We start from the raw sequence: 27,722 nt of genomic DNA, 5'->3' as shown, positions 1-27,722 counted from the left end.
ATCTTGTTTTATTACCAATCCACAAAAGATCAAATTACACAAACACATTTTTGCAGGTTTAAGTGAGAAGCATTAAAGGTATATTGGAAATTGTGTAGATGTTAAATATATACTACAGCTATAGTTAACGCCCGAACCCTTTAAAAATACTGTACTCGGTATACTGCGCAGTAATATGCCTTTCTGGGTAAAGTAACATTTTATGTTCATGATATATGTAAAAATATGTAATAATAGCACAATTATACGTTCAAAATCAAGACAACTCTGTAGATTGTTTATGACCACTGTACAAGCTCGATTTCATTTTTTAGACTTATGCATGTTAATATGTACAATAATATTAATAAAAATTGCCGGGTTTTCAGTGGTTACACAAGATTGTTATTAGGTATATCGATCGCGAAAAGCACTTTTCAACCAGACTCTTTCTCGGGCTCTCTTTGTTCACTTGTTGCTGTAGGTCCCCGGAAAGTCAATTCTTTCAATTGACCGACGGCAACTATGCCTCCCTTGATTTCTGCACTTCTCAAGTTGATATATCCGAATGTGTCTGATAGTTCACAACAAGAAAAACAGAAAAACTTGCCTTAATTTAGTGCATTTATCGATAATTTAAATTGCAAATGTAGCAGATTGTCCTGCGTAGTGTCAGCAAGTGAAGGTACAAAAGTATATACTCACTTATTCCTGACGATGAACCAACTGCTGCCAGAAGTTCTGCAAACAAGAGCACTTATAAGAAAAGGAAGTTAAAGACTAATTTACATTGCCTTCAATAATTCATTGTGTACCTGGATTTACTTGAGCTCCACTTTCGACTTCAATATTCGAAATACTATTGATCGCCGCTTTGTCACCGGAAATTTTTGCATTTTCCAAACTGCACGTCATGCGTGCGTTTTGATCTCCTTCAAAAAAAAGATTGGTGGTGATCGACTGATTAGAGCAGTCACCAGCTTTAATATTTCTGTGTTTTTCATTCTGAATAAACATCGCAATGACGCTGGTTGTTAGCATTCGTTGTGTGTAATTTTAAATACGAGCAGATCGACCATAAATAGCCCTGTCATAGTTATTTTAACAAAAAATTTGCATTTTAACCCTTTTCTTGACAAAGCATGTGGGTATCAATCAAACAAAATGGGCTATGTATATTAATATACTTTTAATAAACCTTTATTTAAATACATGGAGCCAAATATTCTCTACGTCAAGATGGTTTGCGAATATGTGTCTACTTACTTAAGTTTACTGTGTTGAGATGGGGAATATTTAACTCTTTGCACACCTCCACAAATTCTTCACAAATCAGTTTATAATATTCCCCCGATTCAACCTTTTTCACCATTTGTGGTCGTTCTTCCGGGGAAAATTCAAGTGTGAAAACTAGACTTCCCGGTCTAAAGTTGTAGGCCCTAGAACCAAGCCGGAAAATTGCATAACAGACTGCAGCCACAGTCCCACCAGCCAAAACAAGCTTCTTGGGGTCAAACTTTGTAAACAAATCGGTAGACAAAGGCCACAGTTGACCCTCCATATTCACAAAGTATTGGCCATATTGGATTTCAAGCTTCGCTTTGGCATCAGAAAATGTCAAAGGAATTTCAATTTTCACAGAAACGTTTGTGGCTGGAACTACTTGCATTGCATTTTCATCCATTTTGTAGCAAGAACTTTTAAAACAATTGCACCTTAAATCTGTTATGAATCAGAAATTAGTATAATTTGTACTTTTTTTCGTTACAGGTTTAATATTCTCAAAATTTAAAAAGCTAATCATGACAAAAAGTAAATAAAAGAATTCGCTCTTTTTTTTGTGAGTCATTTGTGTCATTAAAAGTAGACTTAATTTGTGTCTGAAACTGACGAAGTCGTTTTTTACATGATGTTTATCTGATGAGCACAATCGTATTGACCCCTAATAATTTACTATACAGTTATGCACAAACGACAATAACGTATGCCACTTTTCGAAATTTATTTACCAAACGCACAGTGAATCATTTCATTACTGACAACCTGAATTTGCAGCGATACAAACTGCCAATGTTTTTTTTGAAGAAGCATTGTTTTGTCTTGTAACAGGAAAAAATCACTGCACCAGCGTCTGCGTATAAACAGCAAATCTAATCCACTCACAAATATCCGTAACAACTATGTATTGTTTGCTAATAAACCTGCTTAGCTCAATTCAATGCTCAGCCTTCTCGATTAAATAATATTTTGTATAGTGTTTTATTACCTCACTTATACGCATTTCCTGTCAAGTCTCTTCTATTTCTGCTTAACGTATGATGTCAATGCAGGATAATTTCCTCTCGGTCCATACATCACGGTTTATCACCTTGCGTATTGACGCATTTCCGATCAAGGCTGTTTTATTTTGGCTTTACAAGTCAATATAGCAGAGCTTGCTATGGGTGTATCTCAGACAAAATTGAATTGTTTGCCCAATCACGTTTCAGTTTGGTTATTATGTTAAAAGTAAAGTTTTGTTGTATAACACAAATTTTGTAATAACCTTTCGCCTGATTAACAGCTATAGACCAGACTCCGTCACAACTGCACTCTCTGCAGCTCAATAATCATTATGGTTCATTTACTTCATGTGCTGTATAACTGTAGCGAAAATACCTGAGATCACAATTTGCACATCACAATGTTGTATTTTATCAACAGTTCGACAATTTTGTTGTTCATTTTCACGTTTCTCTTTTTCGCCTCCCTATCACGTGACACTGATAAGCCAATGACCGGCGCCAAAACATCGCCTTTCTTGGTTGGCTTTCCAGTGGCAATGGGGATATAAACCGCACTAAAGCGGTATTCTAGGAAACACCCCGGCTGTTCGTTTCCTAATTGTATGTCGATATTTTAAGTTTGTGAGAAGTTTCATCGGTAGGAGCAAACTCCACTGGCGAATGCGCACTGAGAAGCCAGTGGTGAGGGAATGAGGTGAGACTTCTCATCCTGTTACGATTTGGATGGGTGTTCGAACACATGACAGAACTAACTACACTTTGTGCGGTTTTTCAAATGATAAAATAAAGGGTTAAACTATGTGGGTTTAACGTACCCTTGAAAATATTGCCTTAATTAAAAACTAATTAGTTCGAGGTTGTGGATAACACCATATTTTAGTTCGTATAATACAAGTTTCTCGCGAGGTTATACGACTTTAATATAAGTTACTATACTTAAATATACCACAACTGCCATATCAAGGCAAGGAAAAGTACTTTTATAGTAGTACTACTACGTATACGTACAACCACTATGTGAATCCTACAACCACGCATATTACATTTTGCCTTATACGCAATAAATGACGCATATGTTGAGCACGAACGAATGTTTTTTGATCTAATGACGAACACGAAACTAATCGTGCCACACCATATTATTCTTCTATAAACACATACACACAAGTTCGGCTTTCGTTTGTACAACACAACTCTGCTTAATAACAATGAAGATAGATGATATTAAAATAATACACAAACATTTTTGTTGGTCAAAAAGTTGTTTGGTTCCGCTAAACCACAGCGAGCGCGAGGCTGTTCACATTCTGACTTGTGCCTGATAATGGTTTGTTGTTTTGATTTAGGATTCGGGCTTTCAATCCAAAACACATGGTTTGGTTTCCTTCATGGTTTTTAGTCTAAACTTCAGAGTTAAAACACATACACCAAAAAAGTGCTCACATCTGAAAAACTATTTTAGATACATATGCTTTAAGCTAGTGTCAGTCTAATTATATCTTAATTCACAAATAAAGCTTACACTAAATAAGTCCTTGAAAATAGGCACAATAGCAGCATTATAAGAGTTATACATAAACCAGAGTATTGATACTTTGTATGCGAAAGAATATCGCCGAGAATATTTAGAGCTAAACACATTGCAACTGGAGTGGCCGCGGTGGCGGTCTTGTTTTCCGGGAAAATAATCACTTGGTTTTTATAGGTCTACTATGGTTGTAATTTATCGATAACATGAAAAACACCACGTTTAGCAGTATTTTTTTGGAATCATGTGAATTGGAGATCTGCTATTTATAGGGTTATTTGGATACTATCGTCAAATTTGTGATAAGTTGGAGACAGTTTTAAAAGCAAACAATTACATCAGAGCATTGAGATTATGCACCATACAAGCGTTGGAGAAACGTTGGAGACTATCTCAACCACGCAAAAATCATAACTCACGACCGAACAAGTTGTTATTTGAATATTTTTTAGTCACTGGCACTGTACAATGTGTCATGTGTTTTCTCCAACTGATATTTGTCATTTATACCTTGGGTTGGTATTAATGTTATTAATACCATGTATACTCGACTGTTTTCACATATAAACACGACATTTGCCAACAAATATTTGGCACCCGCATGGGCTCTCCTATTTCACCGGTTCTGGCCAACATTACAATGGAACAGATTGAGCAAACCGCTCTTGCTTCCTTTAAAACACCCCCGCGACTTTGGCTCCGTTATATCGATGACACGTACGTCATCATATAGCGAAAGACGAGGTCGCAGGATTTCATAATCACATAAACAGTATTGAATATTCTATCAAAATTACCCGAGAAACACAATACAACCATAGTTTATCATTCTTGGACGTAAACGTCACTGCAAAACCGGATGGGAAACTTACCATCTCCATTGTTTACAGCCTACACACACTAACCGCTACTTACAATACACCTCACACCATCCGAAACATCAAAAACTCACTGTGACCAGAACCCTATATAACAGAACGATTACACATATTGACGATTCACACACATTTGGAGGGTTGAACGCAAACAAATTCGGAACGTCCTAAAACTTAACAAATTTTCCACTAACCTAAATCTCACACCCCAAACACACAACAAACCACACAAAAATACACAGCATTCACTTCAATACCATATGTACAGGGAGTTTTTGAGCGAATATCTAGAATACTCAACGTCACTGGAGTGAAAGTTGCCATGAAACCGGTGTGCACTTTAGAAAACATGTTTCCCTAACCTAAAGACCCTATTTCCAAGCTTCAAATGACCGGTGTAGTGTACCTAATACCTTGCTTTGATTGTAACACGGTGTATATTGGCCAGACTAGGCGCAATTTAACGTCCCGTATTAAAGAACACAAGGCAGCCATAGGCAATATGGAAACCAACAAATCTGCTCTATGTGCCCACGGTTGTTTGTGGAAAATTATGATATTAATTCGCTACCTAATGTGTTAAATCACAATGATGGAAAAGTACTCTCGCCCGCAACCATCCTTGACTTCTGTTCCCCATGTTTGGCCTTTTGGTGTCCATTGATTTATGCCCCGCTGTGTTTTAACAGTTTCGCCCTTTTGTATATTTTCGTCGCTTAATTTCTTTGTCTGAGGGTTCGCTACTGTGTTTGTTTTTTTCTCTGAAGAAGCCTAGTCGTACGTACAGGCGAAATTTCAGAAAATACAATATTTTTTAAACAAAAGGTGTAATTTTGTTGTTTTTCACTATTTTTTTTTACTATAAGATTTGTGGACAACGCTGCAATAAAATTTCTTATAACACTCATAGTTCTAATAACATGCATTCACAACGATAATGTTTCAAAGGCTAAATTGCGTAACACAAGTTTGAGGCAACAATTTGAATGCTACAGGATATGAATCGATGTGTGCGAGTTCTATCTTGGGAATGCAAACACACCTTCACACTTGAAAAATGATGTAAACAGGAATTACTTGATTTCGTTTATTTGGATGACACAAGACGTTGTATGGGGGGAATAATTCCCATCTTCCACGTCCAGATACGAATGTAAAGGAACCGTCACTTTTTGTGCTTGTTGGACCATGCTCACCAGTGTACCGATATCCAACCGATCACGGAAGTACAGCACCACAAGATATTGGTATCACTGATCCGCAACCTTACATGATAGTTTGTATTTCCTGATATGACAAAGCAACGTAGAGGTACATGGATAAACAACTAACTTACTTAAGCAACTAGAAGCACAAACAAGGAGACAACAACAATACACAACACGACGTCACAACCAACATGTTGTCTTCTTTTAAGCGCTTAATTAACACACAGAAGTATGCAGAGGAATACAAACGTTTGTATGTAAAGATTTCATCCAATTTATATATTTGCAAACCCGGTATCAACACGCCTTGCGTTCTTAACCCGCGCATTTGAAGCCAAAAAGTTTTAGAAGTTTTATAATTCTGTAAATTTATTTATAAATGTACAGGGCGCCCACAGTTTTGCTATAATTTAGCTCAGTCACGATTGATCAAAAGAATTGCAACAAATTAACTGATTTTTATGTACGAACTTTCACCCCCAGTCATGGAAGTGTTTTCCACATTCTTGTTTACGTATTCATTTTGCTTTATGACGTCATAGTCGTGGTTGGTGTTTCTGGATGATTTATGCTGGTTGTTTATGGGTTGGTGTAAGTTGGTTGATGGAATGGTTTGTGGAACTATGTACGTTTCATCTCCATCCTCTATAACATTAACTTTAAAGATCACGATATAATGTGGAATTTTTATTTTAGTTTCCCAACAAAATATCCTCACTTACCAATACGCCTGGTCCCTAACCCATGGTTGGTTTGGTGACCAGCTCTACAAATGTGAATAACAAGTTTTAACCTTTTTATGATAAAATTAAGGTTGTGTTCATCACTGAAAACTAGCAATTACAAGTTAGGAACGGCGTGTTTGACTTTTTTATTTCAGATACTTTCTTGAAATTTTTATGCAACAAATTTTTGTTGAACTCTTTAAATTAAAACAATGGTTCCGATATAAGCGGATGCTTACTGGTGTTTTGTCCAGTAGCAAATCATCATGGCGATAATCAATATGATGACGATGACCACAAGTACGACTAATACAGTAACTATCCTTAAAATGTTGCTGATGATTTCGTCCAATGAACGATTGTAGATTGCTGTTGAAACAAGGGACCATGTTTCAATGTGATGCAAATATTTGACATAAAAATTACTCACGTATGGAAGTGGTGGTAAAAGTGGTTGGATCAGATTCGATGGTGGTTGGTTCCATTGTGGTGGTGGTTTGTGCGGAACTGGTTGTATTGGTTGTGTTTGGAAAATGAGTGGTTGTTGTGGTGGTCGTGGTTGAAGTCGATGTAGAAATTGACCATGCTTAAACATAAGGAAAAGACCGATTATTACTATTGTTGTTACATTTTCATACAAAATGAAATACATCTTTGAAAATGAAAGCCAAAGCTAAAATGCTGTTAATCATTAGTAAACGTTTCGAACACTAACTGCCTTCATCATCAGTACTACAATGAGTGCATGCAAGAAAAGCGTCGGGGTAATAAAGGACTGAGCAGGCAGAAGGTAAACAGCAGCAGCAACAACTAACGATTAACAGCATTTTAGCTTTGGCTTTCATTTTCAAAGTTATCAACTCCAAATATTTTGCACCCATGAAATATATCTTTATCCCAACAGTCGTTCGATGATTCCGTTTTACAGCAGCCTCGACACCGAACTTACCTTTTACGAAACGTTGACAAATATATCTCGAGGCAACATCACATTCCGTACTTCTCCACTTGTATGTTGGATCAAGTGTAGTTGATGAACCCATTATCACACAATACTTTTCTCCTATTGTGATCGGTTCTAAGTTACCCCACTGTCCATTGACAACATCTTTTCCATCCCACCAATTATAGTTGTTTGTTCCTGCAGCTCGTTTTGCTCCGATGTAGAACGAGTATGGGGAGGCTGTAAAACGTACACACACAAAAAAACACTTTATTCAATTTTTGCTTCAATATTGTAATCAGTGGTTATGTTTTTCGTGGTTAAAATCTTCCACTGTACCACTTTCCACATTCAGTCCAAATTTTAATTATCTCGACTTCATTACTGGATTTTAATATACGTCAGTGGGAGGTGGAAGCTGATTAAAAGTTGTGTACGCTTGAATAAAATTTACCAAAAAACAAAAGTGTTAGATTTACTTACATGTGATTGTTTCCAAGTCTCACTTCACTCACCTGTTACTGTTCCAATCTTTCCCACCAGATAATTAAATATAGTTGTTGTTTTTACTTCGGCGACACCTCCTCCCTTTCCATTGCATGCTGTTTCAGCTTCTGTGTACGAGTTAACGCGGGGTCCGATCAAATAATGCTTTACGTCGTCCAATTCGTGCCAAGTTTGTGCGAAACCATAAGGAAACAGCAGTAAGCCTAAAACGATTTTGAACTTCGTGATCTCGGGCTGAATAGGTGTGAAAACAAACGTTAAATGAATAAGATTTGTTTTAGAGAAAACTTCTGGTTTGTTTTGCACCCAGACAACGTAGGTTTAGACCCTCATTACTTCTCTGTCTGTCTCTTCATAACTTCATAACTATGTCCGTGTTTATCATCGTGTTACCAACCCTCCCATGAGACACAACCACACAATACACGGATGTGGATCAATGGTTGTTAAACGTGGGAGTTTATTTTCATATCGACTCATGCAGAGTTCCCACACATCTGCTTAGTGATGATCTCTATGGAATTACACTCCTGTTTTCTGGCTTTGTTGTATGTAGTTGTATACGACTGGTCACTTGTTGTCATATGTTCAAATAGCGTCAAAATTGCGCATTACAATATATTTTGACAAGATTTAATTTGCTAAATTGCTTGTGAAACTTGTCAGCATTAATCAGGGTTTTAAAAAAATAATACTTGACCATAAGGTTATAAATAGTGATGTTCCCAGTTCCAAATTATCCGACCCGGCCGGATCCGGATAGTTTCAATCAAATCCGGCTGGATAATTTGGATCCGGCAGTTTGTTAACATCGATTCGTATGTTTTATCGGTGTGGCAATAATGTTTGATTGCCAAACAGAATGCTATGCTAAGGTTAGCTTATCATGAGTGGAACAAATAAACGTGGGCATTTATTAATATGGTTATAACAAGTCACGAAAAACCTTGATAACAAACAACAGAAAAATCAGAAGTCGGCGAGTATCACAGACTGGGTCCCAAAAACGAAGAGTTTGCGAAATGTTTGTCCGTTTTTAGGACAAAAATGCTTTCCCAACTATCCGGTAAAATTAAGTGTATTATTCGGCCGGGTCTGGGTATTGAAAATTGGTCAATATCCGGCCGGGTCCTGGTACCCGGATCCGGCGCAAGACATCACTAGTTATAAACATAATAGTTGCCACACTATCAGGAGTATCAGAAAATTTAATCACAACAACCTTGTTTTAACAGAAAATGTAAACACAAGTAAAAACCACGTGGCTTTAGCGGGGGTCAGAAACCTATGGCATTTTTACAAATTGCACCAAGTATTTGACTCGCCAAGTGATAATCTGAATAAAATGACCCCAATCAAATGCTTAACAACAGCATACACAGTAAAAGAAACGGATTAGTGAAAAAAGGCTCGAAGAACGTACGTAAGTTGTTACTGTTTATATTGGGCTTGTTTAACAAGGTATAATTATCACTAAAATATATATTTCACATCATTGTCATCGTCAGTATCAAAAAAGTCTGTGTGTTTTTCTTATTTTTGTTTAAACTGTGTTGATTTGTTTGCAATGATGGACGATGCCTAGAAGCAGGCGAAATATGTATCAGCAAACAAACACATTGTTATTCAAATCAACTGTGGGAAAATGACTGAAAAAATAAACGTTCTGACACTTTTGCGAAAACAGCGCTGATATAAAAGGAAAAGTAACAAAACCAATTAAAAAAATCTGTATACGCAACTTTCTTGTTTTTTAAAACTCTCTCTCAATCAAATGGGAAATTCACAGATCGTTCTCATGCCAACCAAGATATTTAGGGCACAACACGCACATACCACAATGCAGAAGGCTTATATTGCTTAATATACGTAAGTGTGTTGGTTTATTGTAAAACATTTATATGCAACGTAATACAATCAGAGGATGAGCAATAAACAATGCGTTAAAAACGATCTCAGAAGTAAAGTGTTAAAATAAAGTTGTGACGTCAATATATATTGTCACTTATTTGTTTTCTTTCCTAACAATTGCAAAAGTTTCTTCTGCACCATTGCAGTCACGTGATGAATCTACGTCATCGTTGTACCCATGTGCTTCCGTGTTATACGTTTGTGCATGTAAGCTTGCGTGGTGGAGGTGGTCGTACGTGTCACAGTCCTCATTATTATTAACTTGGTCGTAAACCGCTTCCCTAGGATCATCCCTGGATGAGGTTCCTGCTTTTGGTTGCTTTTTCTTCTTTCGTGGTTTTGCGGTTGCGTAGATCGGTTCTGCTGGGAATGGGGTAGGGGTTGGGGTGGTTTCTTGTGCTTGGGAAAGAAAAGATAGCAGTGTTGAGTCTAGAATTATGTAATAAAGTTTGCACGTAAGATCACGGGTAAAGTGCGCACGGGGTGGTAAAGATTGATTGCGTTTTTTGGGGAAATGCATTCGTTTATATGTTGAATCAAGAAGGTTTATTGGCATTGCACCCAAGCTGTTATCGAAAGTCGAGGCGAGCTCCTAGTGAGGTTCGAACTCACACTGTCAAGCGGTTGCACGAAACGTTTCTATATTAGATGTATTTACCAAATTTATCGTAACGAAGAATTGACAAATACACGAAATCATTTAATGACAATCTACAATATCCTCAGCTTACCGGCGACTTCTCCGTCCATTGTGTTGTTTTCTATCTGTTGGTTCCCAGCTCTGGTAAAAGAAAAACAAATGAGGTTTTGTCCATCGCACCATAACAAATGTCTCAAAACTTTAACCCATTGTTACGACATATTGATAACTCTACCTGCGTTTCTTCCATAAAACCAATCCAGTGCCTAGGATCAATAAGATGATGACGATCACAACCCCAACAACTGCACCTACGATAGATGAAGAATCCGTGACGATTGATGGTGAATTTACATCAACTGTTGCTAGGGAAGTGACTAAAAAATATCGCGCCACAGCCCGCATCATCTGGTCAAAACTGAGCCTCGTCAAATTGTCTTATATACCAGGACTAAGAAATTTTAATCCGGAAATTATTGCTTCCGTAATTGTGGTATAATCATGATTTCCATATTCATTTATGTTATTTTAAACCAGGTTAATATTCACTGTTAAAGCTTCGAAAGAAACAAAATTGTTTATCCAATAGAGTCATGTTTAAGACGGTTTTAATCGCATTTTAGTCCAACTGGACAATGCTATCCATTAAACATAGCATACATTGTATAGTGATTGCGGTTTATGCATGAGGAGTTGTGTTAACCAATATGGGAAATCTCCCCATGATGATACTTGGTTGTCCGCTAATTAAATCTCATAGATGACTTTCAATTGTAAGTTTTGAAAACAACCACCAAATATCATACCTGGTATGGTTGAAGTGTTGACTTTGACATTATGAGTGGAAACTTTTATGTTTGTTTCGTCGTTTCCTTGTATATTGGTTTTAGTTACACTTGTAGTTGGAGGAAGTACTGTTGTTATTGTTATTGTTGTTTTTTTTGTAGTGGTTGTTGTAATGATTGTGCTCGGGGCTGCAATTCGCAAAACACCTTATCGTTACTCTCCAGTATTAATTAAATGCACACTCTATGCCAATTAATAAGCAAATTAAACTATGCGCACCTTCCGGTTTTCGTTGACAAATATATCCTGAAGTAACATCACATTCCGTACTTCTCCACTTGTATGTTGGATCAAGTGAAGTTGACGAACCCATTATCACACAATACTTCTCTTCTGATGCGATCGGTTCATTTGCTGCCCACTGTCCATTGACAACATTTGATCCATCCGTCCACTTATAATTGTTTGATCCTGCAGCTCGTGTTGCTCCGATGTAGAACGAATATGGAGGCTCTTCAAGTAGGAAATAAATTTGTGACACAATCTAACAATTTTTTTCCAGCAATAATAGAGTGAATTGTCGTTTTTATGGATTATAACAAGCAGTTTGCTTTCTAAAAATTGCTAAAGTGAATATTTAGATTATCACAAACATACTAAACGTGGTCTACTAATGTCGAATACCTGTGAACGCCTTTATCTCTTCTGACAAGAAATCGAAAAGAGCTGATTTTGCTATTTTTGTGTTTGAAGGTAGTTTGACATGAGCAACCTTTGCTCCATAACTAACACATGCGTTTTCGGCATCTTGATACGATTTCACTGATTGACCGAATAAATATTCGAAGTCAATGAAAGTTGGTGAGTGCCAGGTCTGGGACAAAGTAACAGGAAAGCAAACTAAAAACGACACCGTGAACAGTCTCATGTTGCAAAGTTCCTGTTGATGGAAGGAAGCAGTACAACTATGGTTGAACGTACGTGGTTTTGCAAACTACGTATTTAAATCCAAACAAAACTAAAAACAGCAAGAAGTACTATTCTTGAATGCTACATGCGAAAGATTTTCAACCGTCTTTTAACAATCTGCCTTTCTCGTAATGTGATAACTCAGCAAACCTTTGCGTGAACAATTTATCTCCTGTGTGTGTCGGCACCTCTGTCCTTTATTTGTCCCAACTGTCTGTTTCAAATCTTTGATTTCTTTGTCGATTTTGATTCGCCATACACAATATCAGGGTATGTTTACAAAGTGATGTAAACCCAATTATTGTGAAATCTATGCACTAAACCTTTATGATTTACATGAGTCGGCTCAAAAACCACATAGATTCGGAGTTATTTGCTGATTTGTTCCCAAATAACCTAATTTGCTTTTAGCCAACTTGAGACTGTTGTAATAAATAGCTGACTGAACAATCATAACTTCGCTCAACAAAAACACAATTTGGACAATCGTTGTTGTCTGCACCCGATTGTAAGCAGCAGAAACTCTTTTCAAAACTGAATGATGCAGCACAACTGGTGTAACGCATTATCTGCCACAAACACACCCACAAGTCATCTTTGTACGGATATGACCAACATGTGGGAGTTCTTACCAAGCAGTGTTGCCGTCACAAGACTGTTTGCAATGTGCTTGGGTTTCGTGCCTGAAATCAACTCAAATTCCTTTTACTTTTAAATTATTAAATAAGATACTTTTATATATTGTATTTATTTAGGATGTTATTTATATAGGTGCCTATGCCATTGTAAAACATAACTATCGTTTTCGTCGAACAGCTCCTAGTCCATTTATTGGATATATGTGAAGACAAATGGTTTCACAAAATCAAGGCAAAAATTAACATCAACCGCCTTATATTTCCTCATACAATGTAAGTGTCGGTTTTGTTTTTGCGACCGCTTACTGTTGAAGTGTCCACCAACTGTGTTGTCATTGTGACAAGCTTATCAATGACGTAGAGCCAGATCACCGCCGGCATTTTTACCGCTATCGTTTGCAGCTTGTTGTGTTCTCCCCTTTTTTCTTTGATTTTATGTTTTATAGAGGGTCCCCACAAACAAGCCAAAGCCGACAGTTCAGTCGCACCTTACCTAATCGTGAAATCTGATTGTCAGTTTGTAAGGTATATTTACATTTGCATTACTGTTGGTTAACTCTGTTGTTGTGTTGTTTTTTTAGCGATACCGATGATGCCTGCACAGACAGGCGAAATATATATGTCGTAAAAACTTGAAACAGACAGACGACTTAGGAATATTTATCATATTTTGTAGTAATCCGTTAATGAGTCTCTGTCAGCCATAGAGACTATACAGACAATTCATAGAAATCAAACTCTCATTTCTCAATTTAGTGTTTTAACATGTGGTCATCATTTCTTTCTATGACGCCATGACCTAAGTGATTGACGTAACACCTTTTTTCAACAACTTTTAGTGGGTCGATCGTTTTAACCGCTGCGCGCAGTTAAAATTTCAGAAATTCTCCGAATGACATAAACTTTCGTATAGGGGTTTGACCCAAACGCGCATATGACTTATATTAGTTACAACAGTTTTCTTGCAGTTACGTTCGTCAAGACCAGTGTTTCCAAACTTTTTTGTCTGCGGAACACAGCAACGTTATTTAAGTTGACAGGAAACAAGTTGAGAAACACCCATACGTCAGAACCGTCAAGCACTTCAAGTTTGGTTTTACAAGTTCAACAAAAAATAAATGATAGAAAAACAGTTACGAGAAATCTGAAGATATTCGAGAAGTCAGATTTCAGACACCACATCTTCATGTTTGGTCGCTACACCTGTGCGAATAAGTGAATGACAGCCCTAAGCCATTAGAATTGCCACACGTTTTCAATTTACTCATTTCCGTGCAGAGAAAGACGGTTTGTTTCAGCGCTAGAAGCGAGTCAGCCTTTACCAGTTTAGGAAGTATTGCGGTTTCTTCAGTGTTCACCTCAGCGGAAAAACAGCCACCTTTTGCTGCCAAGTTATGTTTTACAAAGTCGTTTTCGTCGAAGCATTTTGTCATGTCGGCATGTCGGTGGAGCATGTGTTGTGCTTAGTAGTGGTGCAGCAACGCAGTTTGGTCAGTGTTTCCGCTATCTTTTACCATTTTTCAAACAACTCGATGTTCGTTCCATTAAGTGGAAAACTTGTTTTTCGTTTAGCCAACGTATTGGTCACCACATAAAAGGCAGGTAGCTATATAAATGCCATAGTTTCGACATGTCAATGTCTGACGGAGTGGAATGGCCCATTGGGTGTTAATAATTGGTTAGTACTTACAACCAATGATGTGTGGTTGCCGAAATTCCCACAGAGGGCGCAATGGCCGTAAGGTTGTGACAGTCCTGTTTTGTGCGGGCTTTGACCTTCACAATGAGCGATGCCTTTATACATGGAGAGCATACAAGCGAGAGTGTGTGGGCGCTTGTAAACTACCATGGTATGTGGATTGAGGATCTTCTCATTAGGACTTGGTCGGAGTAGGTTTACAAAACTTGTAGCCCATATGTCAAGTGCGGATGTGCAGCGGGTGATACTGGGGCCTAACCTTTCCTTCCAGTCTTTCGCCAGGTTTAGGACGTCGTTAACACTGTTTTTTGTTTTTTGTCCTCATCGGATTCTTTCAAGCAGCGCAATCTTTTAGCCTCTCCATGAAAAAAACCTTAGAAAACCGTCGGAGGGTGGTGAGAATACCCGTCAAGAAAGCAACGGTGCAAAGCAGTAGCCTTGGTGTGATCGATGGTTCTGAATGCGAACGGAGATCGGGTGGAATAGACATGTTCTACGTCAAGGAATGGTATACGCCCGGTATGTCTTGTTGTACGTGTGTTTTATTAAACGTGAGTTCCAAATTATTTTTGCGGAACACGTTATCAACCTCATTGCTGACGCGGTTGACTGTTTCTTCAGCAAAACAAATAAAAATTATATCATCAATAAAACGTTTGAAAACCTCGGTTTCTTTGATGAATTGGGCAGCTTGAATGACGACATGAGACCGAGTGGTTGTCACCGGTTACGATGCCAGTTTGTTGCGAGTAAAACTTTTGTTCGTTAAGTAAGACTATCGCCTTCAGGACACACAAATATTAAATTGATGAGATCTTGTGTAGTCTTGTGACTGCGCCGTTGCAGAGTATCCTGCAGGGCAGAGTGGAGCAGCGTGCGTGGGATGTTACTGTACAGAAATTTTACATCTGCTGTCACAATGTACAAGTCGGAAGTAACTGCCTTCTCACCCATTTCGTTAGCCATGTGAATCTGCCAGTCAGTTACAGTCCTTAAATAGTGAGTGCTTTCACGGCAATATTCTGACACAATGGCTATGAAGCACTGATGGGAGTAGTATGCTGTCTAAGAAAGCTGTGAACCGCGACATCGGAGTGTTAACTAGGGATTGCAACAGTCTCACTGGGATGTCCTGTATGTTCGTAATTTCCAGATGAGCGGCGGCAATTTTGTGCGTCTTAAACAAGGGATATGCGTATGCTAGGGTGTTGGAACTAAAGTATTTTGTTGCAGGACCGGGTACGTGATGATACATATTGCCTTTGTTCTTAATTCCAGCTGTATGTTCTTAATTCTATTCATTATTATCGCGTAAAAAAGGAATTTTTCGAGTTGCATAGCACGGATGGGCGGACGCCGTGTCTTTATGGTCTTCCACAGATTCATAAACCTGGGGTTCCACTTAGGCCAATTGTGTCGTTCGTAGGATTTCCCACGTATAATCTTGCTAAACATGTGGCCCGTATTTTGGCCCCCCTTTTGGGTGCGACGGATGAGACCGTCCGGAATTCTGTTGATTTTGCAGCACAGATTAAAGAATTGCACGTGGCCAGGAGGAGGTAATGGTATCATTTGATGTCGTCTCTCTCTTCACAAAACGTACCGGTGAAGTTGGCGGTGGAAGTGGCGGCAGAAAGACTGCAGAGAAATGAGACATTGGAGGCACGTTGTTCGTGGCCACTACCGGAGATCGTGGAATGTATTCAACGCTGTCTGGACGCCACCTATCTGTCGTTCAAAGGTGAATTTTATAAGCCAATTTTTGGTACAGCTATGAGGTCTCCGCTTTCAGTTGTGGTCGCCAACATAGTCATGGAATCCGTGGAGCAAAGAGCGTTGTCAACGTTTTCGAGTCCCCCACGCTTTTGGCGACGTTACGTGGATGATACCTTTGTGGTTGTGTATCGCGACTACGTGGAATCGCTGCTTAAGCACCTCAACACGATCGAAGCTAGCATAAAGTTCACCATGGAGGTTGAGCATGGTGGGATTTTATCGTTTTTATATGTTGCTGTTCAAAGGGAAAACAGTGGGTCGCTTTAGAATTGCCACACGTTTTCAATTTACTCATTTCCGTGCAGAGAAAGACGGTTTGTTTCAGCGCTAGAAGCGAGTCAGCCTTTACCAGTTTAGGAAGTATTGCGGTTTCTTCAGTGTTCACCTCAGCGGAAAAACAGCCACCTTTTGCTGCCAAGTTATGTTTTACAAAGTCGTTTTCGTCGAAGCATTTTGTCATGTCGGCATGTCGGTGGAGCATGTGTTGTGCTTAGTAGTGGTGCAGCAACGCAGTTTGGTCAGTGTTTCCGCTATCTTTTACCATTTTTCAAACAACTCGATGTTCGTTCCATTAAGTGGAAAACTTGTTTTTCGTTTAGCCAACGTATTGGTCACCACATAAAAGGCAGGTAGCTATATAAATGCCATAGTTTCGACATGTCAATGTCTGACGGAGTGGAATGGCCCATTGGGTGTTAATAATTGGTTAGTACTTACAACCAATGATGTGTGGTTGCCGAAATTCCCACAGAGGGCGCAATGGCCGTAAGGTTGTGACAGTCCTGTTTTGTGCGGGCTTTGACCTTCACAATGAGCGATGCCTTTATACATGGAGAGCATACAAGCGAGAGTGTGTGGGCGCTTGTAAACTACCATGGTATGTGGATTGAGGATCTTCTCATTAGGACTTGGTCGGAGTAGGTTTACAAAACTTGTAGCCCATATGTCCAGTGCGGATGTGCAGCGGGTGATACTGGGGCCTAACCTTTCCTTCCAGTCTTTCGCCAGGTTTAGGACGTCGTTAACACTGTTTTTTGTTTTTTGTCCTCATCGGATTCTTTCAAGCAGCGCAATCTTTTAGCCTCTCCATGAAAAAAACCTTAGAAAACCGTCGGAGGGTGGTGAGAATACCCGTCAAGAAAGCAACGGTGCAAAGCAGTAGCCTTGGTGTGATCGATGGTTCTGAATGCGAACGGAGATCGGGTGGAATAGACATGTTCTACGTCAAGGAATGGTATACGCCCGGTATGTCTTGTTGTACGTGTGTTTTATTAAACGTGAGTTCCAAATTATTTTTGCGGAACACGTTATCAACCTCATTGCTGACGCGGTTGACTGTTTCTTCAGCAAAACAAATAAAAATTATATCATCAATAAAACGTTTGAAAACCTCGGTTTCTTTGATGAATTGGGCAGCTTGAATGACGACATGAGACCGAGTGGTTGTCACCGGTTACGATGCCAGTTTGTTGCGAGTAAAACTTTTGTTCGTTAAGTAAGACTATCGCCTTCAGGACACACAAATATTAAATTGATGAGATCTTGTGTAGTCTTGTGACTGCGCCGTTGCAGAGTATCCTGCAGGGCAGAGTGGAGCAGCGTGCGTGGGATGTTACTGTACAGAAATTTTACATCTGCTGTCACAATGTACAAGTCGGAAGTAACTGCCTTCTCACCCATTTCGTTAGCCATGTGAATCTGCCAGTCAGTTACAGTCCTTAAATAGTGAGTGCTTTCACGGCAATATTCTGACACAATGGCTATGAAGCACTGATGGGAGTAGTATGCTGTCTAAGAAAGCTGTGAACCGCGACATCGGAGTGTTAACTAGGGATTGCAACAGTCTCACTGGGATGTCCTGTATGTTCGTAATTTCCAGATGAGCGGCGGCAATTTTGTGCGTCTTAAACAAGGGATATGCGTATGCTGGGGTGTTGGAACTAAAGTATTTTGTTGCAGGACCGGGTACGTGATGATACATATTGCCTTTGTTCTTAATTCCAGCTGTATGTTCTTAATTCTATTCCCTCTTCCCCTCTCCCCCACAAGCTACATATCACTAAGTATTCAAGACCTGACAGAGAACTCTTGGATGATAAAACTAAGGCTTATTCCGAAATGGTCTCAACAAAACTGCGAAACTTCGGCAATATAACTTGTTTGTACGACGTTTCGGTCGTCTTCAACAGACCTTCATCAGGATAATCGAAGTTAAACGCCAACACGGTGATAAATAGTCACGCAAAATTAACCGTGTGTCCTGTTGCTGCAACATGTTACGACAATGCCGTCCCTGCTACCTTATTGGGTTTGCCAACATCCCTTCGATGTTCCTTTAGGCGTGTTCGTAGGGCGCGACCCGTCTCACCAATGTACACCTTTCCACACCCTCCACAGGGAATGCGGTATATTACCCCTCTAGCATCTAGCGCACCACCAGCGCGATCTTTAGGATGGGATACCAATGAGCGTAGTGTAACAGCAGGACGCTCGTACCTGTTAGAATGTGTCGGTTTTCGGTAAACACTCGTGTGGAGCGACCAATTGTTTTCCCTTTGAACAGCAACATATAAAAACGATAAAATCCCACCATGCTCAACCTCCATGGTGAACTTTATGCTAGCTTCGATCGTGTTGAGGTGCTTAAGCAGCGATTCCACGTAGTCGCGATACACAACCACAAAGGTATCATCCACGTAACGTCGCCAAAAGCGTGGGGGACTCGAAAACGTTGAAAACGCTCTTTGCTCCACGGATTCCATGACTATGTTGACGACCACAACTGAAAGCGGAGACCCCATGGCTGTACCAAAAATTTGCTTGAAAAATTCACCTTCACCGGTACGTTTTGTGAAGAGAGAGACGACATAAAATGATACCATTACCTCCTCCTGGTCCACGTGCAATTCTTTAATCTGTGCTGCAAAATCAATAGAATTCCGGACGGTCTCATCCGTCGCACCCACAAGGGGGGCCAAAATACGGGCCACATGTTTAGCAAGATTATACGTTGGAGATCCTACGAACGACACAATAGGCCTAAGTGGAACCCCAGGTTTATGAATCTTTGGAAGACCATAAAGACACGGCGTCCGCCCATCCGTGCTATGTAACTCGAAAAATTCCCTTACTGATAACACTTGCTTGTCCCGACCATCGTTGCCATCAACGGGCGCAGCCTAATTTGTCAAGGGAAGAATTCGCAGCTATCAAGCAGCTACGCGATAATAATGACATTGTAATACTCCCTGCGGCAAGTGTTATCAGTAAGGGAATTTTTCGAGTTGCATAGCACGGATGGGCGGACGCCGTGTCTTTATGGTCTTCCACAGATTCATAAACCTGGGGTTCCACTTAGGCCAATTGTGTCGTTCGTAGGATTTCCCACGTATAATCTTGCTAAACATGTGGCCCGTATTTTGGCCCCCCTTTTGGGTGCGACGGATGAGACCGTCCGGAATTCTGTTGATTTTGCAGCACAGATTAAAGAATTGCACGTGGCCAGGAGGAGGTAATGGTATCATTTGATGTCGTCTCTCTCTTCACAAAACGTACCGGTGAAGTTGGCGGTGGAAGTGGCGGCAGAAAGACTGCAGAGAAATGAGACATTGGAGGCACGTTGTTCGTGGCCACTACCGGAGATCGTGGAATGTATTCAACGCTGTCTGGACGCCACCTATCTGTCGTTCAAAGGTGAATTTTATAAGCCAATTTTTGGTACAGCTATGAGGTCTCCGCTTTCAGTTGTGGTCGCCAACATAGTCATGGAATCCGTGGAGCAAAGAGCGTTGTCAACGTTTTCGAGTCCCCCACGCTTTTGGCGACGTTACGTGGATGATACCTTTGTGGTTGTGTATCGCGACTACGTGGAATCGCTGCTTAAGCACCTCAACACGATCGAAGCTAGCATAAAGTTCACCATGGAGGTTGAGCATGGTGGGATTTTATCGTTTTTATATGTTGCTGTTCAAAGGGAAAACAGTGGGTCGCTTCGCACGAGTGTTTACCGAAAACCGACACATTCCGACAGGTATCTATCCTTTCAGTCAGCGCACCCTATGTCCCACAAGCGGGCTGTAGTGCGTGCTCTATACACTAGAGCGGAGAATCTTGTTGCAGAGAAAAAGGCCCGAGAACAAGAGGTGGGACGTGATGGCCTTTCGCACCTCAGGGCGTTATGCTTTAGAACCTGCCCATGTTTTTTTAGCGATACTGATGATGCCTGCACAGACAGGCGAAATATATATGTCGTAAAAACTTGAAACAGACAGACGACTTAGGATTATTTATCATTTTCTGAATTGAGAAGGTTGTGCTTTCTTCTTGAACCGCATATTAGACATACCAGCTTGCATCGTTATGTGTACGGATATGAATAGATGTGTGCGAATTCTATCTTGTGAATAAAAACACGCCTTCACACTTGAAAAATGATGTAAACAGGAATTACTTGATTTCGTTTATTTGGATGACACAAGACGTTGTATGGGGGGAATAATTCCCATCTTCCACGTCCAGATACGAATGTAAAGGAACCGTCACTCAACTGGTTGCCAATATTTCCTGGGTTGCCTATTTTGTACATGTTGAATCAAGCTCATCAGTGTAGTTATTACAACATTAACTGACTTCCACCGAATCTCGCAATCACAATACCTCAAAATAATAATCTCTCACACACACAACATTATAAAGCGACCTAGTGGAACGTGGATAATTTGTCCACGTACCTCTATGACGCTTTGAAACATCAGAAAATATAAGAATATACAAATAGGGCACAACCAACATGCTGAAAGTTGTCGTCGTTTTTTCAATGCTCAATCAAAACCCAGAAATATGCAAAGGACTACAAACGTTTGTATGTAAACCTTACGTTCTTCACCCGTGCATTTCTATCCCCATTTACGTGCTATGGACATAAAAAAATTCGAAGATTTTGTACATGGGCACCATGATCATTTATAATTAAACGTACAAAATTATTAATTTGTTTTACTGTCATATGGCTCAACCACCATTGATTCAAACAATGGCAACAAATTACTCGACTTTCATTTACGAACTTTCACCCCCAGTCATGGCAGTGTTTCCCACATTCTTGTTTACGTATTCATTTTGCTTTATGACGTCATAGTCGTGGTTGGTGTTTCTGGGTGGTTTGTGCTGGTTGTTTATGGATTGGTGTAAGTGGTTGATGGAATGGTTTGTGGAAATGTAGTTTTCATCTCCATCTTCTGTAACATTCACTTTAAAGAACACGATATAATATGGAGATTTTATGTTATTTCCCAACAAAATATCATCATTTTCCAATAGGTCTGGTCCCCATTCCATTGCTGGTTTTGCGACCAGCTCTGGGAATATGAACAAAAAGTTTAAACCTTTCTATGATTAATCTTTATAAGCTTTACTACATGAAATTGAAAACCAGCAATCACAAGTTACAGGAACGAAGTTTTTGCCTTTTTAACGTTGAGACTTCGTCGAAATATTTGTGGTATTTTTATACTAGAGCAATTTTGTTCGATATAAGCAGTTTTTGTGTGGCTGCTCACTGGTGTTTTGTCCAGCAGTAGAGGAAAATCATCATGACGATATTTAATACGATGACGATGACCACAAGTACGACTAACACAGTAACTATCCATGTTGTTGATAATTCGTCCAATGAACGATTGTAGATTGCTATTGAAACAAAGGAAAAACATTGCATTCCGTGCTTCTCCACTTGTATGTTGAATCAAGTGATGTTAATGAACCCAGTCGTGGTCGGTTCCTCTCCTCCTGCCCACTGTCCATTGCTTATATTTGATCCATCCGTCCACTTGTAGTTGTTTGTTCCTGCAGCTCGTTTTGCTCCGATGTAAGAACGAGTATGGGGAGGCTGTAAAAAGTACACAAAAAACATTACCAGAAAAACATCATTCAATTTCTGCTCTAACTCTGTTATCGGCAGTCATGTTTTTTTGTGGTTGAAGACTTCCACTCTGCCTTCAATTAAAATTTTAATTATCTCCAATTCGTTACTGGTTTTTAATTTACGTCAGTGAGAGGTGGAAGCTGATTCCAAACTAGGTACACTTAAATAAAATTACCAAAAAATCGACAGTGTTAGATTTACTCACATGTGGTTCTTGTCCAGTCTCACTTCTCTCATCTGTTATTGTTCCAATCTTTCCAATATAGTGGAAGGAGATGGACATAAAGAAAAAATGGCGATCGTGGTCCCCAACATATTGTCAGCATTGCTAACCCGTATTTTTATGATACAGTTTTTCGTGCAATTTCATGCGTAGATGTTTTTTAACGCGTGTATAGATTTAATATAAAGATGGCTTTTGTGCGACAGTTTTTTTTTATTTTTTGTTCCATTCTATTTCATGTTAACCCGTGTTGGTTTTATAGTCGAAAAGGATGAAAGAAAAAAAAATCGAACGTCTATCCGAACAGTGGTCTGGTGATAGAAATTATTTTTGAGAAACAGCAATGTAAGAATATCGATTTTTTATTGTTACCTCCTCAAGCGTGCTGCAACTTATTATTCGATTGTCATTAAATCGTACTTTATTCCAACTTTAACATTCAACAAACGTCATACAAGCAAACTCAACAGTTCCGCCAGGATCGCAAAGGTGAAAGAAAATTAAAATAATAGGTTGTACTATATTATGGCTTCTGTATTTTCATGAGGAATGCTACGGTCCAATTAGTCCCAAATTTGTCGCAACAAAGATTTGCGCTAGAGGTTTTACTAATACTCTAAGCGATTAACAACGATTAATTAAAGTCGCATCGTGCGTTCAAGCAACATATTTTATCTGCGCGTATATTTTTTTGCATAGTTGTTGTTTACAACCAAAAAACAACTTGTAAATACGCTGAGTAGTCGACTTTGAAAATAACGCTTTAAATTAAAGCGATTTTTCTTTTGCAACACTTACACCCTATGCAAGCAGGTGTGGTTTTAACGGGTTCTTTGTTTTTTTTCCAATTTATCGGGTTACATTTCGCTTTTTTGTAACATTTCGCTAACCAACAGAATATGTCTATACATGACTGTTTGCGAAGACTGTTTAAAATATAACTCTACTTTTATTTTGAATTGTCTATGAGTGTTCATCTCTTGTTGTAATTTAACCTCGCAGAAAAACCTCCACTTTACTTACTTCATCATTTAAAAAAAAGTCTGAAAGTTACAGGCCAATATTGTCAGTTTTAGTAAGATTGCTACACACGCCACATACACATCGCTATTGCAAGTGATATATTTTACACACACTGTAGATTGCTGAACGTTTGCCTAAGTGGCTTTCAAAAAAATGTTACTTTCCGCAAAGAACAGGCCACTTGCTCACTGTCAATCTATTCTAAGCCCTATCCCCTGCCACCCGCCATGATATTTGTCATTCGCACAAGTCTGCGTTAATTTTGATAAACAAATCGAATGTCAGTACCTTACTCTAACCCTGTTGACTTTCGCTACTAACGCAAGAATAAAATCGTTTACCACTCAAATTGCCGTTCTGCAATCTTTACCTTTTGTCCCCCTTTTCTCTCTTTCTGTCTGGTGTTTGCTGGAACCAGCGTTTCTGCGAATTCAGATTAATGTGGAATAGAATCTAACTAGAAAAATGCACGAGTGTGAAATTATCAATTTCGGCGAAATCGACGCCAACATTTACCATGACTACGGATTCACACATCTCATTGGATAGATCAAAATCCCCCAATGCACAACTTTGGATGTATAAACCTTGCGGGGATAGGAATTATGCTAATATTTAATCGTGACAAGTAGAAAGTTTGCTACTGAGTCAGCAATTTCAGGGGGCTGTTTGCCTAATTCTTCTCATTAACCCCTCCGCTTGGTTGCGCTGCTCTGTAAATGTGGTTTACAGCGGAAACGTCCTTTTTCTAGTAAGACTTGCAAGCACACTCTACTTCAATGTATTTATTTAACCATCACTAAAATCTTGACAAGCTTGATTCCATCAATTTTCTTACTGAACCAAAACAATCGTAAATTTTTCAGGAAGTGTTGTAAATCTGTAAAAAATATTTGCAACGATAGATGGTGATAAAGAGTAAATTATTTTAAAATTACTCTCCTTAACGAAAATATCTGTTCATTCGCTGTAGACGTTACCACAATTGGTCGAGTTGATGATTCAGTTAATTAAGATTAATTTGTTTCAAAACCTATTATTTAAAACAAGCTTAATTCCAAAGTGTTCCGAAATGCATTTTTGCATTCTCTCGTTCGTTGCGGAAACGTATTTTTTCATTCTCTCGCTCGTTGCAACGCTCGTTCGTTGCGCCCACGCTGCAACATTACAACACTCAATGTTCTCATAGGCAGGTGGTTGAACCGGTTGACGGATAACTCTTTTAGCGCCCGTCGAACGTCAGCAACGGCAAGGACGGCGGCCTTCTGATCAGCAACGGCAAGGACGGCGGCCTTCTGATCTCTTCCTTGTGCCGCCGTAGGCAAGTCACAAAACCATCGTCCATTCCAGGCGGATTCTGACTTAGAGGTGTTCAGTCAAAAAAGGCGGATATAAATGAAACAGAAAACCACCTTTTTGAAGTTTTAGATTGTCGGCAACGAATTGCCAGTCATGACCACATCCTATATGTTTCACACGTTTAAGATGCGATGTCTTTGTTAAACATATTTGCACATTGCTTTTACTAGGGAATATTGTTGGCATAGAAGATCTTCTGCTATGATCAAACACACGGGATTGACGAAAAATTACCCAAAGTCCATCACGACATAACTTTCCACTTAATCGTGTAAACCATGACACCTCCAGAAAAATTAAATCTAAATAACAAAATAATTTAGAACGTTGTCGTGTAAGGCGGAGGTAATGCCAAATTTTAATTTTACAACATTATCGAAAAAATAATGCTCTGATTGATGTTACTGGAAACATTGATGTATCCCGCTTTCTGCGATGTAAAACTAATCACAACAATCCTTGTGTCAGACAGATACAAGCAAAGTTCAATGTAGAAACATTTCAAGAACAAAATTGAAGTAGTTGTAAATAATGAAGTCGCAAATCTGAGTTGGTCCCACAATTGCAACGTGATGTTCTCGCTTAAAAGAGAAAGCATCACCCACCCTATATCTATCTCTATGTCAAAAGGTCTTGCATGGTTGATTTCTGGTCATCCAAGTTCAACGGTTTCTTGCTGAGCTAAGCGAGTTAAACCACGCTTGATTGAAGTTGAAAGAGGGATGTGTCAAAGCACATGTTTACGTACTTAAGATTTAAATGGCCTATTTAATAAATATCAACAAAATTTTGCAATACACTAAACGCAAATACATTGATCAAAGCTGTGCACTTGCAATGTGACAATCTGGCATATGAGACAAATCTGCAGTTACTGCAGGCAATGTTGCTGTCAGGACGCCTTGCATGGTTGATTTTTCGGCATTTCGCAAGTTCAACGTTATCTGGCTGGGTTCGTACAACGTGGGGTTAATCTTGCACGGCTGAAGATGAGCTTGTAACAAACTTTTGATTCCGCTTCTTAATATTTTTTTGACCCGGCTATCACCAGTTTTAGATAGCGAACGCATTATTCTTCAACATTGTATCTTCTCGTCATAGGTTTTATTCGATCGAGATGCCAAGACTTAGGGGAATACATTTTCACATTTATGCTTGCTGCCGAGGGGTGTAAGTTAAATAAAAAAACGTGTGCTCAACAAATGTTGTAGAAAAACTGCATGGTTGAGACATTACGCGAACGCAGTGTCATTATCATTTAGGTTACAGATATTTTTGATGCTTGATCCAAAACAAAAACCTTCTGTCATTATTTACTACTGTCTATGCGTTAGCGGTTGCTTTTTGAGCTTCTCGCAACTTCAAAGGCATCTGACAAGGCTCGAACAATGTGGGGGTAAATCTCGTGTTTTAGAATGCGTTCAGTGAAACTTTAGTGAATTAGCAATGTCTCCTATTGATCAGTTATTGCACTTTTTTCAGTAAATTCATGTACAGTATCCAACCAACTTTTGTTTGCTTTATGACCACATAATGCAACAAATTTTTCGATTATATTAGTAAAGTATGCTATATGAGGTTAAATTCGAATGTATTAGTTTAGACGTATTAGGAAATACGGCATTAGTTGAAAGCACACCCTTGGTTTACAATTTTGTTGACGTATTGGTAGTTGAAAAGAAACTCGCTGGAAACTTTGAAATCACGTCGGTAGTATTGATGCATGAAATCTGGTTCTGTGGAAATGTATCAAATGTTAAAAAGAGTCGACTTTGATGTTAAAATGTTAAAAAGAGTCGACAAAAGAGTCGACTTTGATCACTTACTTTTATATTCTTGGTCATCACACCAACAGAAGAGACAGGTTGCCGAATCTCTGATACAGTTTCTGTAACTTGGAGAGTAGCACAAGTCGTGGGGTACGGTAAGACATGAGGGAGTTTGCTGAGGAAATTCGATCTCGTTCTGAGCCACCCATCGAAAGTAAGCAGGAATTTGAGGTTGTACAATTTCCCATCTCCACTTTACGTAGTCACAGAACCAGGCTTTCCTCTGCTCGCATGGATGTGGTGACGTATGATAGTGGCTACAGTTGATCAGCGGACCTAAAGCGAGAGGAATTGCAATCTTTAGCTTCCTTCTTCGGTAAACACATCACAAATCACAACTATCTTCACACACCACGACATTTTATTTACTCATAAACACTTGGTTGATTAGAAAATATCACCTGATTCCCCGCATTCCGGCAGTTGTATGTTAGCAAAGTTTTTCCTAACTATTGAGAAGGCTTTCTCTATGATAGGTTGCAGATATATGTAAGGTCCAGTTAACAGTCTTTTGACGAATCCGGGAAACACATCAAGATCGCATCTTGTGCCAATCATGTATTTCACGTGGCTCGCGGAGTTGTTAAACGATCTGAAATTTACAAAAACGTCGGAACTATTGTGCTGTCCTGTGGCCCTTTTGATGCTCATCAACAAATTTATTAATGTGTGAGTGTAACGCCAATGCAGACATTTTGCTTACACGCATAGTTGTTGTTTTGTGGTCGCGAGATTGAAGTTTTTCCATAGATCAAGACTTGCTGATGTCAAGTTCCGAATAAAACCTTCTTCACACACGGGGTTGGATAAATTACCGAACATAAGATCTTCAACAGGTGGTAATGGTGGAGAGTAACCGTGTATTGGACATATGGAGTATTTAATGATGTCTTTTA

The 27,722-nt window shown here is 39.2% G+C and overlaps 1 protein-coding gene and 1 long non-coding RNA gene across 2 annotated transcripts; both read right to left on the bottom strand.

Moving 5' to 3' along the window:
• Positions 1-1,697, bottom strand: LOC145903548 (uncharacterized). The gene is made up of 4 exons (XM_082991636.1): positions 1,246-1,697; positions 795-911; positions 685-720; positions 1-553 (listed from the first exon to the last, which is right to left on the bottom strand). The coding sequence occupies exons 1-4, from the start codon at positions 1,661-1,663 to the stop codon at positions 417-419; spliced, it is 708 nt and encodes a 235-aa protein (XP_082847762.1). The 5' UTR covers positions 1,664-1,697; the 3' UTR covers positions 1-416.
• An 8,529-nt stretch (positions 1,698-10,226) lies between these two features.
• On the bottom strand, positions 10,227-10,885 carry LOC145903972 (uncharacterized). The gene is made up of 3 exons (XR_014402704.1): positions 10,837-10,885; positions 10,693-10,742; positions 10,227-10,360 (listed from the first exon to the last, which is right to left on the bottom strand). It is a non-coding gene; the product is annotated as an uncharacterized LOC145903972 (long non-coding RNA).
• Between the last annotated feature and the right edge of the window lie 16,837 nt (positions 10,886-27,722).

The sequence above is a fragment of the Ascidia mentula genome, chromosome 5, assembly GCF_947561715.1.
Source record: "Ascidia mentula chromosome 5, kaAscMent1.1, whole genome shotgun sequence".
Taxonomy (NCBI): domain Eukaryota; kingdom Metazoa; phylum Chordata; class Ascidiacea; order Phlebobranchia; family Ascidiidae; genus Ascidia; species Ascidia mentula.
This window is presented reverse-complemented; position numbering and strand designations above follow the sequence as displayed.